The 14,876-nt window shown below is 39.3% G+C and overlaps 1 protein-coding gene across 12 annotated transcripts in view; it reads left to right on the forward strand.

Moving 5' to 3' along the window:
* The window catches only part of Spn (protein phosphatase 1 regulatory subunit spinophilin), a 49,723-nt gene that overhangs the window by 20,864 nt on the left and 13,983 nt on the right, over nt 1-14,876 (forward strand). For 11 of the 12 annotated variants that reach the window (XM_074091406.1, XM_074091407.1, XM_074091403.1 and 8 more), the window contains 10 exons: nt 3,907-4,121; nt 4,841-5,070; nt 7,129-7,149; nt 7,448-7,573; nt 8,345-8,558; nt 8,636-8,724; nt 9,785-9,963; nt 10,214-10,350; nt 13,848-13,999; nt 14,735-14,864. In XM_074091406.1, the coding sequence (XP_073947507.1) occupies nt 3,907-4,121; nt 4,841-5,070; nt 7,129-7,149; nt 7,448-7,573; nt 8,345-8,558; nt 8,636-8,724; nt 9,785-9,963; nt 10,214-10,350; nt 13,848-13,999; nt 14,735-14,864 (1,493 nt within the window). The remainder of the gene's footprint in view (nt 1-3,906; nt 4,122-4,840; nt 5,071-7,128; nt 7,150-7,447; nt 7,574-8,344; nt 8,559-8,635; nt 8,725-9,784; nt 9,964-10,213; nt 10,351-13,847; nt 14,000-14,734; nt 14,865-14,876) is intronic. The other variant, XM_074091404.1, reaches the window with a different exon arrangement.

A 14,876-nucleotide genomic window follows, 5' to 3' on the forward strand; every position in this document is an offset into this window, starting at 1 on the left:
TTGGTTTTTTGGAGTCTTTTTGTATTTTTTATTTCCACTCCAAATTTGTTACTTTTACGGGTATCTCTTGAAACCATATCGAAAATACAAAGTAAGTAGCATAGTAGAAATAACCAACCTGAGATACAATACAATACAAAGACTCTTTATTGTACACCAGACATAGTAAGCGATACAGAAAACAAATTATTAAATTATATGTATGCATAGGAAAAATTCGTGTCCAGATTTCTGTCCGTTTGTAGGGGTTATAGCACGCAGCACGGATTGATAAGGACCTGGGTTCGATTCCCAGTACTGGTCTCTTTTCTGATTTTTCTGTGCATCCATGTCTCAGTTTGTATTTTCGAATTTGATTGTGTTCTTTATGATAAAAGTGGTTGAGTATTACCTGTCCTTGAATATTAAAATTGTCTTTATATGTAGAAGTAGTTCCTTGTGTAGGCGGACCGACTCTACGAGTCGTTGCATTTGATGGTGTGATGATGTTGTTACCTTTTTAGGAAATTCTATCCGCTTCTGTCAATTAATTTGAATACAGCGCCGTATCCCAGTTCTTATCTGTTACTTCAATAGATAGTTGAAAACAAATTCAGCTTACTTAACTTGGCTATATATGGGAATTGAATAAAGCATTTTGCTTAATGTAATAGGTAATTATTAACGGTAGCCACAGTAGGTAACATCATAGTTCGCTCTGAAGCGATAAAGCCACCAATTGATTACCTTGTAAAATTTTAACTACGTTACTTGTTTTCTGTATTGCATACGATTTGGTGTTCAATAAAGAGCCAGTACCTGGGCGATCGAGCTTTGCTCGAGCTAAAACTCGATAGCAAGTGTTTTCCCAGAGATAAGACTAAGTTCAATCGCTTTTTCGTCCCCGAAAACCCTTACGTACCAAATTTCATCGAAATCGTTGGAGCCTTTTCCGAGATCCCCGAACAGATTGAACCGATTGATTTTCCGATATAGATTGAACTGTTTAATTTAAAATATAATAGTGCGGGTTACACACAACGAAAATCAAGAATTAAGTAGTTTAATATTTTACGTGTGCTGTATCTGATTTGTCTTCCGTGGTTCCGTGTCAGTGTGACGTTTTATTTATGCAGCGAGGCGGCGTGGTGGTGCGAACCTAATTTCTAATAACGTTCCAGCTGAATGTAGCCGTATTAATTAGTTAAGTGGTCATGAGTTGCTCTCGCTGTCTCGGCGCTCGCGTGACCGTTCGCCGCTTTATTGCAATAAACCACTCCGTTTTTAGGGTTCCGTAGCCAAAATGGCAAAAACGATGGAACCCTTATAGTTTCGCCATGTCTGTCTGTCTGTCCGACCGCGGCTTTGGTCAGGGACTATCAAGGCTAGAAAGCTGTAATTTTGCACGAATATATATATGTAAACTATGCCGACATAATGGTACAATAAAAAAAAAAATGTAGATTACCTCCCATAGACGTAAAGTGGGGGTGATTTTTTTTTCTCTTCCAACCTTGTAGTGTGGGGAATCGTTGGATAGTAGGTATTTTAAAACCATTAGGAGGTTGGTAAAACGATTTTTCGATTCAGTGATTTGTTTGCAAAATATTCAACTTCAAAGTGCAAATTTTCATTAATCGAGCGATCCCCTTCTCTTAAATCGGGTGGAAAAATTTGAAAAAGTTCAGGATGTTAGTAAGTATATCAAACTTACAAGGAAAACTATAAGGGTTAAGTTTTCTTGAGAATTTATTAGAAGTGTAAGAGTAAATAGCAGCCTAAGGTATAAAATATACCTAAACTTGGAATATTCCGTACAAAATACGAAATCCTTAGAAAAATATTACTTAATTTTTTGTAATGGCTACGGAACCCTATTTCGGGCGTGTCCGATATGCTCATGGCCGGTTTTTGTTTTATCATCATCATGCGTTTTTTTAGGGTTCCATACCGTAACTATAGAGTAACCGACGTGTCTATATTATTATAAGCCACGATGAGAATAGTATACAATTCCAACCATCCAATTTATGACGTATGTAAGAAATAACTATCCGTTCTATAAGTAAGTAAGTAAGAAGGTAAATCATATTTACTACAGTCCATTCCATTTGCTATTCTTAACTCATCGTCCTCCTCACAAGACTTCCTTACAATATACCAGACACAATACAAGAATTTTTTTTCGGAGAATAATTCGTTTGTGAATTCGATTCACACTAGGCCGGTTTTTAACTTTACCACTAGATAAATAATATACTTACGCGATACCACTTCGCTAATTTTAATGTTCCTATCGAAGCTTCTATCTCGAGGTCTTAACATCCGGGAGAAGTAAAGAGTTAATGGTTGTTTGATGGAATAATTAAAACTCGGCAAAGAGGATTCACATTCTCCGTTTGTACTGTAAAATAAAGTTATAATTCCTACGCATGGATATTTTAAACTTGCAATTTGAAGTGTGGGAATTTTCTATTGTGTCGTATTATCATATAATTATCGTTGGATGAGAGATCAAATGCTGTTGTTTTTTTTTTGTTTAGAGTTCACTCTTTTATGAATGAAGATGAAAATAACCCATTTTGCCACGTAAACAGATAAATTGTTATGGATATGGAACATTGGAATCTCTGTAGGTTAGATACTTACTTTAGTGGCCTACTTAGCAATCGCGGGTGTAGTCAGCCAATTTGAATGAACTCTGGTCGGCTGGCTACCTAGGTACAAGCGGTTATAGTCCGGGGTTTGACCTAGTTTCTATCAAACAGATATACTCTATATTAGGCACCTGTACTGTGCGAGGCCGACACCTGCGATCTGCGGTGAGCAGACGTGTTAAAAATAACTTCGTCAATTTCCTCGTGCAAGAGAATCTTTGCTGTAATAAAAAAAAGTTGGAACGGGCAAGGTCATATCCAATTAAATATTAAACCGCGTCCCTAATTTTGAGTACGAAGTAGTGATCTTTGTGGACTACATTAATTCAATGAATTATCTGGATGAATTTACTGTCTTATATATAAATAGCATTGAGGACTTAAGGTATTTAATTGATACAGGTATTTAGATAAGCATTTCCTTCCACGTCATTCACACTAGGTATCATTTTATTTGGGTAGACGTACGATTAAAATTGACAAAGTAGATGCGCTAGGAGTAAAAACAAGAGATAGAGGCGGGCTTAATACAGTGATATATATTTTTCCACTTACAATACTGATTTTCAGACCGAAAATATGAGTAATCCTATATTTATAATAGAGACGATCGATCAATCGCAGTAAGAGCAATTCAATCGGTATGAAATTAAGAGTACTTAATAATTAGAAATTGTATAAATATGCCAGGGACGCGGAATTATCAAATGCTAGTTATGCAAATGCATTATTTTTGAATACACGTCAAATAAGCCGATAAGAACAAACGAGTGTTAAGTTAGCAGAAGCTTACCTGTTAAGACCCTATCCACCCGGCGTTTTTTGAACGAGTCCTTAACGCGCGTTTGTACAAACACGATACCGACGAAATAATAAAATGAAAACCTTGCGTTTCTAAAAATGTGTCGACGCCGCTTTTAAAAAACGCGGTATGCAAAAGTCTTTACCCTTTGGACCTTAGTGGAGTAGACTCCACATCTATCGTCGCGAAATTAACTTAAGCCGATCAAAAAAGCTTTATATCCAAACAAAGTCATTAGAGCTTTTTCTGATCGGTAAAAATATCTTGACGGTCACACATAGCCGAGCCGGACCTATCTGAGATCTTATGGCATGGATTGGAATAACGTTTTTTTTTTGATCGGCTTAGGACGATTCCGCTTCGTAATATGTGGGGAGACAAAAACAAAGGGAAGTTTGTCGTAAATTAGTTACTTCATCATGACTAGATTTATTCCCGTGTCCTGACGGAGTTGTTTGCTTGTGGCAGCTGTCGGGGACCGCAAGTCGTCCGAGCCGGAGGTGGCGAGGCGCGGGTCGCGCGCGTCGAGCGTGTCCGACGAGGGCGGTTTCAACGAGCCCTCGCCGGAGGTGGTGGCGCGGCTGCGGCCGGCCGACTACCGCGAGCCGCCGCCGCTCACCAGCGACCACCGCGACGCCGAGTGCGCGCGCTCCGACCCCGATACACTGAGTGTCCTGCAACAAGTACGTTATACCACAGATTATATTATAGTTAGTCAGAGATTCGACACTCCTGTTTGACAGCCGCTATGTTATTATTAATCTACCAATGGGCTCATTGGTCACGGTCTTAATAGAAGTCGCTGAGTATGTTTTCGAATGACAACTGCCAAAGAGAGTAGAATCACTACGTACCGTATGTACAATAACAGTGGATGGAGCATTGGTTATTATGAACGAGCACAAGCAAGGCTATGTTCACTGACTGCAGCATCGTGAGTTCAAGACCATAGCCATCTGACTGAGAACTGAATGACATCTGACTAAGGTTTGAACACCGCTAAACAGTAGACTTATTAACTTATTATCCAACGCTTGCACGATCTGAAATTTATTCACCATTTCTTTCTGACTAACAGTTTCAGATAGCGATAAAAATGAAGTATTAACATTAGATTATAATGGTACGCTAGTTTGACAATAAGCACACAGTCATATAGAAGCGGTTTCTGGGTGCACTCTGCTGTCAGAACCTAATTAGTGACTAAATTTTATTAATGAAATCGGAGAGGTCGTTTGAGTACACAGTTCTAGATGAAGGTTGACGAAAGCGACATCGTTAACTCGACGTTATTTTTGCAACCTGATGGCCGATTCGCGATAAAAAGCAAATGTAATAATTTGTAGCCAAGCAGCGATTGGTCATCTTTTCTAACAACTAAAAATACTAAACTTGCTTCCAGGACTCAGGGGTAGTAGTGAGCGAAGCCAGTCAAGGCTCCATAGAGGTGCTCGACAAATCGACCACTAGCCAATGGAGCGTGTCCGAAGCGGAGGCATCGGGGGAGCGGGTCGCCGAGCCAGGCGGCGAGCCCGACGTCGCCGACGCCGACGCCCGCTGGGACGACGGCGACGGCGGGAAACAGCCCGATAGCATGACGCCGGACGAAGCCGAGATACTACTCAGCTCCAGGTGAAAGCTTATACTTTATCTTCATACTTTATAAGTACACAAAATACCTTACTTTATCATCAAATCTACACACTTATTGACGCAAAGTTGATATTGTCTTTGTTGTACCGCTGGCAACAAATTCATCGAAAATAAAAATCGGCCAGAAGCGTCTCGGACACGCCCAAGATAGGGTTCCGTAGCCCATTACGAAAAAATCATGTAATATGTTTTATGGATTTCGTATGGTGTATGGAATCTTCCCAATTTAGGTATATTGTATACCTTTGACTGCTATTTACTCAGAAACTACTAATAATTCTCAAGCAATCTTAACCGTTATAATTTCCCTTTTAAATTTGATATATTTACTACCACTCTGAATTTTTTCAAAATTTTCTACCCAATAGTTTAGATTTTAGAAGGTGGGGGGACGCTCGATTTTAATGAAAATTGTATTAACGGTCTCTGAGCTTAGCCGCGGACGGACAGAAGACAGCCAGACAGACAGACATGGCGAAACTATAAGGGTTCCTAGTTGACTACGGATCCCTAAAAATCATCTGGACTGGTGACGCGGCGACTGCGATACAGCGATCGCTTAGTTGTGGTCGGTTCATAATATAACGCACAATGGAAGATGGCCCCGTGCAAATTTCCCACGGTTGCTTACTTACTTGATCGCGCTCAATGAAAAAAAATAATGCTTTTACTGATCAGCTAAAGGAGATTCCTGATCGATAAGTGTGGTGAAAGCCTTTACAACATGTTGGGCCGACGCAGTCACGTCGTAAGAACACTTTTTTAATTTGGTAATGGTAAACTATAGCTTAAGGTCTGTTAGTACCAAAATTATGTATACCTTTCTATTGCCATATGTTGGCCCAATATGCTGTAATAATAGCCCTAAAATGTGAAATCCATAAATCAAATACGATATCTGTTTTTGCTATTTAAAACGACTCCCTGTAGCAAGCTATGGTGCAAACAGCAAACACCATGAAAGCACCCAGCCAATTTTCTTTACTGTGATCTTGTACTTTGCGTCAGTTTGGTGCCTGCAGCTTTTTCTGTAATGACACTTTATTATTATGGCCTGTAAAGTTACGCAACTTCTACACACAAAGTGAAGCATGACGTGATGGCATATTTTTATAAAGATTTTGTATCTCAACTTGATGGATATGTAAATATACATTATGCTCAGATTAAGCAGCTGTTTACAATCAATCCCTAGTTACCTGTGCCTGTTAAAAGTGCATCAGCGAGTTATGATTGGTTTTTGGAGTCTTTTTGTATTTTTTATTTCAACTCCAAATTTGTTACTTTTACGGTTATCCCGTGAAAACCATATCGAAAATACAAACTGAGACATGGATGCACAGAAAAACCAGAAAAAGAGACCAGCACTCTCTTCTCTTGGTATCAGCGAGGTTACGCCTCAGTCCGTTATTGGTCCAGCTGCAGCCAGCGCACTGATACGCTTCGTGCTAATAACGGAATGCATACAGACCACAACGGCCCGAGTTTTCATGCGCCGTTCTTCACACTTAATTTCACATTCATTTGCACCGCACACAATCTATTATTAAATTATTATGTAACACTTTTTGTAGTTAATGGCTGAGGAAATATGTTTACACGTGTTTTTATCTAATTATTGGGATTTGATATAAAGTTAACCGTGATTACTCTGATTACTTTAATTGCTAATAATGTGTCTTTGCAACAATTAATTACTATTCTTAGAAAATCTCAGCACACCACTGTAGTTTTTATTAGAAGTGCCAATCTACTTTGCCACATATACTTGCATGATAGTACTTTTCAGTTTCACTTGTTCTTATACGCCTGGCGATATGGATTGTGCTAATGTAGTCTTTTCATATTCATAATCTTCTGTTAGAACCGAGACTTTAATATGCCGACGTAGTCGTCGAACGGTTATATTTCGTTTATCTTCGTGTTCATTCGGACCGTGGCATCTGTTACGCTTGAGTATTATTAAATGTTGTATTTTTATTATTTGCATGCTGCCTGTGCGCACAACGCTTCATTATTGCCTGATCAAATTTGCAGTATTCTGGAGAAAAAACTTAGGTAAGCGTGCTGTATTTGTATTGTTTTTTATCTTGTGTACATTTTGTAGAACGTCGTGCTTTCTTCTTTTGCTATCGTGACGTCGGTGATTGCTTTTACACGACAATATTCAATCGGTACAGAGCGGCTCACTAGCCAAATTTGTACCTGCCGGGACAGTAGACAAAATTCTAACCACCCCACCCCCCTTATGAGAGGATTACCCTGTTTGAACTTAGCTGTCCGGGCAGGTGCAAAATGTGTATTAGTTGTTAGAGTTGTGGTCGAATGGTTAACGGACTGTTGTGTGGTCGCGCAGACAAGAAGCTCTGCTGTCGGACGAGCAGGCGCAGGAGATCGTGGCGATGCTGTCGCCGCACGCGCCGCCGCACGACAACGGCGTCTCGCTCAACGACAGCTACCAGTCCGTGCTCTCGTACGAGAGGTAACTATCATAACTATTCATACCAAATATATCTATTATTTTATTGTATTTATTTCAAAAAATTGCAGCAGTAATGCTGCAATTTTGTGTTTAACTGTAAAGTTAAACACCAATGCGCTGTAAAATTCAAATTATACAAAACAAAAGACATAAAATACATAAAAAAAAACTATGAATAGTTAGGGATTTTTGAACGTCGTCTTCGTCGCTACCCTAAAACGACGGGACACCACACCCTCCGGCCAGAAGTCGGAGTGCAGGAACATCTGCTGGTGCGTGGCAGGCACTTGGGAGTCTAAGGGGCTGTTTCACCATCCATTGATTAGCGTTAACCGACGGTTAAATGTGATACCGTCTCCGTCTATTCGAACAAAACAAATAGAGACGGCATCGCACCTAACCGCCAGTTAACACTGATCAATGGATGGTGAAACAGCCCCTAAATGAGCTGAAATTGTTTGCCCTTTATTTCTCTATACGTCGTCACTTAATAATGGTAGCATTTTACATGATGTTTTGTTATGTTACACTTCTCTGATGTTTTGGTGTTCTGGCAATTCTAGGGTAAACATTAGCACATCAAGTGCTCAAGTATCGAATCTGTGAATAAAATTATTCTGTTGCCAGTAGAGTGATATTTAGACAGTTAAATGACATACTTACCTACATTAAACGAAAAATGTTACCACTCCTTGCAGTCGGGTTAAAAGTTGCATTCATATTTACTGATTTTGTTAAATGTAGTCATCAGAAGAATTTGAATTATTCCAGCATGCAGTCAGTGGACGAGAGCTACGAATTTGTCTCCCTTGAGGCCGACGCGGCGATGGCGGGTGGCGACCGGAAGCAACCGGAACCGGCGCCGGCGCCGGCGTTGGAGCCTCCGTCCGGCACCGTGTTCGAGCAGTACCCGCCGCAGTCGCTACGCGAACTGGGCGAGGAAAACGGCATTCATTACTTTGAGGACGGACACTTTTATACTGAGGTTAGTTGATACCAGGTAGTCTCAAGGGTGCTTGATCAAATTTCGAGTGAAAATTGGATTACATTGATTTATTTCAGGTGGCCGGCCTTCCACCAATCGAAGAGGACGAAGACGACGATTACTACCCACCGGTTTTTGTTAAGTTAAATAGGAAAGTTAAATTCAGGTACGTATACGAATTGCTCTCTGTTTACTATTAATTAGATTTAAAAAAAAACCTGCTAAGAGCGTGTCGGACACGCCCAAAGTAGGGTTCCGTAGCCATTACGAAAAAAATAAGTAATATTTTTCAAAGGATTTCGTATTTTATACGGAATCTTCCAAGTTTAGGTATATTTTATACCTTAGGCTGCTATTTACTCTTAGTTGTAGTAGTTACGCTCGATTTTAATGAAAATTTGCACTTTGAAGTTGAATATTTTGCAAACAAATCACTGAATCGAAAAATCGTTTTAGCAACCCCCTAATGATAAAAGACCTATCCAACGATACCCCACACTACAAGGTTGGATGAAAAAAATAAAAGGCATAGTTTACATACATATTCGTGCAAAATTACAGCTTTCTAGCATTGATAGTCCCTGAGCAAAGCCGCGGACGGACGGACAGACAGACAGACAGACATTTTGCCATTTTGGCTCCGGAACCCTAAAAATTAGATTTCACAGTATAATTGAATTTTTATATGATATGATTTTTATGTGTTGAAACGGTACAAATGACGAGATTGAGAGAGTGAGTGCGTTCATGACAAAGACCCCCGCACTGCATTTCAATGCGCCGCGCTGTTCTCGTGCAGAACCTGGATAGTGCGCCGGCAATGTTGCGTGCGATATATTAGGTATTATTAGTATTTGTCGTAGCTCACTGGTTCAGTAACAGTCTATGCACTCTGGTCTTGATAGCTCTTAATTGTTTTTCCCGTAGAAAACAGGCAACCAAAGCGAATCTCACCTATAAAGTTGCTTTGTCATAAACATGATGAGATGAGGGAATATTTCTAATAACTTATCTTAAGCCGAGTTTAGCCTTTCAAGAAAAACGTACAAGTTGCATTACATTGCGTAATTTGTAGTGGTGCGAGTTTGTAGTGGTCAATCAAGCGCCGCAATGTAATGCAACTTGCACGATTTTTCTTGCAAGTCTAAACTCGGCTTTAAACTAGAGTTCGAATGTTTTGTGGTGCCGCGTCTTAATATACATGATTGAGAATTATCGTTTTGCAGTACGAACCCTATGCGCGTGTTTTCGACGCACTCGGTGCGCGAGTACGATCGTCGCAACGAGGACGTTGACCCGGTGGCCGCGTCCGCCGAGTACGAGCTGGAGAAACGCGTCGAGAAAATGCACGTCTTTCCCGTTGACCTGCTCAAAGGTGCCGACGGATTGGGCCTCTCTATCATCGGTGAGCACTAGAACAGCTATTATCTGATTATAATACCAAAAAGTGATTTCAACTTCACACACATGTAGGACTATAGAATGTACAGAAGGAGTACAGAATGTAACTATATCAGATATCACATAGGCGCAACATGGCGGCCAAACGTGAACAATGGATATGCATAACTACCATACGGTACCGTGTAATGAATCCTTGCGCACAAATTCATACAATAATAATAATAATAAAAACAATTATATCTTTATTATAGGAATGGGTGTTGGTGCCGACGCCGGACTAGAAAAATTGGGAATATTCGTTAAAACTATAACGGAAAGCGGAGCCGCAGCACGCGACGGCCGAATACAGGTCAACGATCAAATCATTGAAGTCGATGGCAAGAGTTTGGTAAGTCAAAGTCAAAATATTTTTATTCAATTTAGGCTATAACAAGCACTTATGAATGTCAAAAAAAATCTACCACCGGTTCAGAAAAACCTCTGTTGAGAAGAATCCGACAAGAAACTCAACAAGTTATATATATTTTTTAAACAGATTTACAATATTATTAAATGATATCTATATAGTACAAGTATTTAACACAACTTTATTTTTAACACAGTAGGGTCGCTATTGAAGGGATCGCCAATGCGGATCGGAATTATTTCCAAACATCCCTGTCCATGATATAATCATTAACTTTATAATACGCCTTAGATATTAATGTATCTTCTAGATCTATTAGTCTGAATTTAATAAAAACGTATGCAATTTCCCAGAAACGACTTTTTGCTTTTAGCCAGTCTGTAAGATGGAACTTTAAGCTTCCCTGTGTTCATAGTAGCCTTTGGCTTATCGACGTTAGTGGGAAAATCACATATGTTCTTCCTAACATACATGAATATTTCAAAAACATAAAGCGACGGCAGGGTTAGGATACCTGTCTCCTTAAAAGAAGATCTTAAAGATTCACGCGTCTTCAAATTATAAATTACTGTAATTGCTCTCTTTTGTAAGATAAAAATTGACTCAATGTCTGCAGCAGATCCCCATAAAATAAGGCCGTACGAAATAATGCTATTAAAGTAAGCAAAATACACCAACCGTGCCGTCGCCACATCGGTTAGCTGCCGTATTTTCCAAACTGCAAAAGCAGCAGAGCTCAATCTACCCGCGATTGCAGTGACGTGAGGTCCCCACTGTAGTTTAGAATCGAGCGTTATTCCTAAAAATACTGTTGATTTTACAAATTCAATAGTTTGACTATTTAACTTTATATTAGAAACTGAATTCGAGTTAGATGAATTTATCAACGGGAATTTAATACATTTGGTTTTCTTAGGATTTAGTAACAAATTATTGGCAGCAAGCCATGCGGATATCATGGACAGGGTTTCATTGGGCTCAATGAAGTCGCTGTCTTTTCTACTAACCTTGAACAGTAAAGACGTGTCATCAGCAAACAAAACTATGCCCGACTTTTGGCTTACCATATAAGTTAGGTCATTTACATAAATAAGATACAGGAATGGGGCAAGAATGGATCCTTGAGGCACTCCCATTTCGACCACAGATCCCGCCGATACCGTTCCGTTAATCGCTACCTTTTGCTTTATTTGTGTAAGGTAAGATTTAATGAGTTCTAAAGCGAGGCCACGTATGCCATAAAAAATTAACTTACAAATTAAAGTATCATGATCCTCACAATCAAAAGCTTTCGAAAGGTCGCAGAATACACCTATAGCGTCATGTGATTCCTCCCAAGCTTGCAATATGAATTTAACTAAACTATGACCCGCGTCTGTAGTAGATCTACCTTTTGTGAAACCGAACTGTTGTGATGTGAATGCATGATTTTATGGGTATTAAAATGCGAGATCATTTGCGTCAGCATTATTTTTTCGAATATTTTGCTAAACGCTGATAGGATGGACACCGGACGATAATCAGAGGGATTATCTTTACCGCCTGATTTAAAAACAGGAACTACTTTACTATATTTCATCAAATTTAGAAATACGCCTTCATCTATACAGCTATTAAAAATAAAAGCTAAGCTGGAGACATCGACATTTATTTGGTAAAACTTTTTTCAAGTTGACCATCTTGACTGTCATTGTTATGTTTTTGTTCTAAAATTTAGATTCTCGGTAATCCTTTTTAGGGTTCCGTACCCAAAGGGTTCCAACGGGACCCTATTACTGAGACTCCGCTGTCTGTCTGTCTGTCTGTCTGTCCGTCCGTCCGTCCGTCCGTCCGTCCGTCCGTCTGTCACAGTCTGAATCTGTAAAAGTTAGACACTTGAAATTTTCACACATTATGTATTACTGTGGCCGCTATAACAACAAATTCTAAAAATAAAATAAAGTTACAATTAAAGGGGGTCGTCATACAAGAAACGTGTTTTTTTCAGCGTTTTTTGGTTGCTAGGCGTATTAGCCGTTGCTAAGGCGACCGAGTCGTCTAGCAACGGGTAGCTATGTCGTTTGAATATTTATCTTTAAGTTTGCGATTTTAATGATGATTTATAAAAGCTTCGATAGTATAATATAGTGACTGTCTTATTGTGTGGTTTATTCGTTTTTATGCAAAATTAATAAAGCAATTTATGAACCACAAACCTCAATGAAGCAAACTGTGATAAAGCGCTCGCCAAATCCACAACGTATTAATCACTATGTTTACCTATTGTTTATTACACTAAAAAAATCATGCTAAGTATTTAACACTATTTACAAGGTTTATAATACAGTTTAAAATTTACTCACACTAGTCGAGCTTCTTATTATTTAATTACACAACATACGAAGTCCGCCGAATTTCCCGCGAATGAACAGAGTTGACAGATATATTTCTTTAGCCGCGCGCGGCAAGTTGCGAGCAATGGCTTCAGAAGCAAACAGCCAGAACCAAAGAGGATGAGAATACAAATTGTTTTTTATTCGAAATACTTGCACAAGTGCTTAAATTTCGGCGATATTGTTAGAAGCTTTTCTATAGCTTGCCCTGTTTGTTTATTTATTTATTTATTGTTTGTTTTGCTCAAATCTTGGAATGGAAGCTAAATTTGACCCACTTCCAGTGGTCCGATCGACTTGAAATTTTGCATACTTATGTAAATTTGGTGAAAATACAATAATCTAGCAGTGACATCTTGATGGTCCTGCCAGGATCGTCTCTGCAGGAGGGAACTCCTCAATAGTTAATAGTACCGACTTGAAATTTGGTACAGATATGTAGTTTAGACGACAGTGCAAGTACAGTAAACAAAAAGTACATTCGGCAAAAAAAGCTTGTATTAAAAATGAAATTTTAAAGAAAAACTTATTACAAGCATCATATTTATTTGCAGTGTACCTAATGTTTGCTCGAGTGGAATCTTTCAACTCAAATTTGAAGTTGATATCTTCAACCGATTGAGTTGAAATTTTACACGCATGTATAAATCCGATGACAATGCAATATTATTATAACATGGAGTTGATTTGATGATAAAGCTAGCGGGTGACCATATGAACTCTGTGATAAACGACACGACCGCATCGAGTTTGGACTCGTTTGTCGTCTTGACGAGTACTTTGGTAACCAGGGGCAAAAAGTACAGTGAGCAAAAAAAAACTTATATTAGAAGAATTTTAAGAAAAACTTGTACTGAACTGTTTACGGAACCCTTCATGTACGAGTCCGACGCGCACTTGACCAATTTTTTTTACTATACATAGTTCTCCAAACCGAGCCATGAATTCTCGGTTTTGTGATTTTGGAAATTATCTCAATATATTTACAGTTCTCATTTCATTGAAAAATTTGTAGTCCACATAGTACATTCGGCAGTTATTCTTACAATTGATTTGTACTTTTTGAAGTACACGAGGATTTACGATGGTTTTATGGTTTCGTCAAAGGTGGGCGTAACACAAGCCTACGCCGCGTCAGTACTCCGTAATACGTCTGGACCCGTCAAGTTCCTAATCGGCCGAGAAAAGGACCCAGAGAACAGCGAAGTTGCCCATCTCATCAGGCAGTCTTTGGCGGCTGACAAAGAGAGGGAAGATAGGTTTGTTCGGACTTCATTTATTTACTCATGTTTATTTCACCAATCACCTCAATTATCTTAAATACTTCAATACTGTGTGCCAGGCTTCTAATAATAGATGGAGTTAACTCTTTGTATTACGTGGTAATCGAAACAAAACATTACCACATATATTACACACAAAACACAATACTGTTCACGTAAGTACTCACAAAAAAAAAACACTGTATTTGGTCTATGTCTTTCCTCAGATAATTTAGTGATATACTGGCATGACAAAGGTAAATAGACAGTTTCCGATACGCCGCCACGAAGTATTGGAATAACTTGCCACCGCCTATTAGAAACAGTTCATCCTTATCATCCTTCAAAATTAACATGTATTTAATCGACCTTCAAATTTCCAATACATAAGCCTGACTAGTTTTAGGCACTCATTCACTTTATTCATGCAAATCTTGCACTTTGTATGACGTTGCCTGACATTGGAACCCTGATTGATCTGTATAATGCCTAGTTGCTACTATTTTGTTGGGTTTTTTAATTTACCTGTGACATCTCTCTCCACATGTTTAGTCTAGCCTAGTTTTATACTTATTCTGTTGTATCCTTGAAGATTTTTATATAACGATATGGTGTGCTTTCGCGTTTAATTAATGCTGTCACATTAATTTAACATAAACTTACAAGAACACCCTCTTAGACTATAAGGGGGTTAGCATGTAACGGTTTGTTATATTGCATTTGTTTCGGCAGGGCCGTACGCGACCGGCAGCGTCGTCAGCAGAGCGAGGGCTCGGAGTCGCCGCCGCAGCCGCCGGCCGAGCCGCCGCCTCCGCAGACTCGCTACCCGGAGATCACAGAGCTGCGCGCTTTGTTGCACGAGGTCGGTACTCGA

The sequence above is a fragment of the Choristoneura fumiferana genome, chromosome 8 (assembly GCF_025370935.1).
Source record: "Choristoneura fumiferana chromosome 8, NRCan_CFum_1, whole genome shotgun sequence".
NCBI classification, from domain to species: domain Eukaryota; kingdom Metazoa; phylum Arthropoda; class Insecta; order Lepidoptera; family Tortricidae; genus Choristoneura; species Choristoneura fumiferana.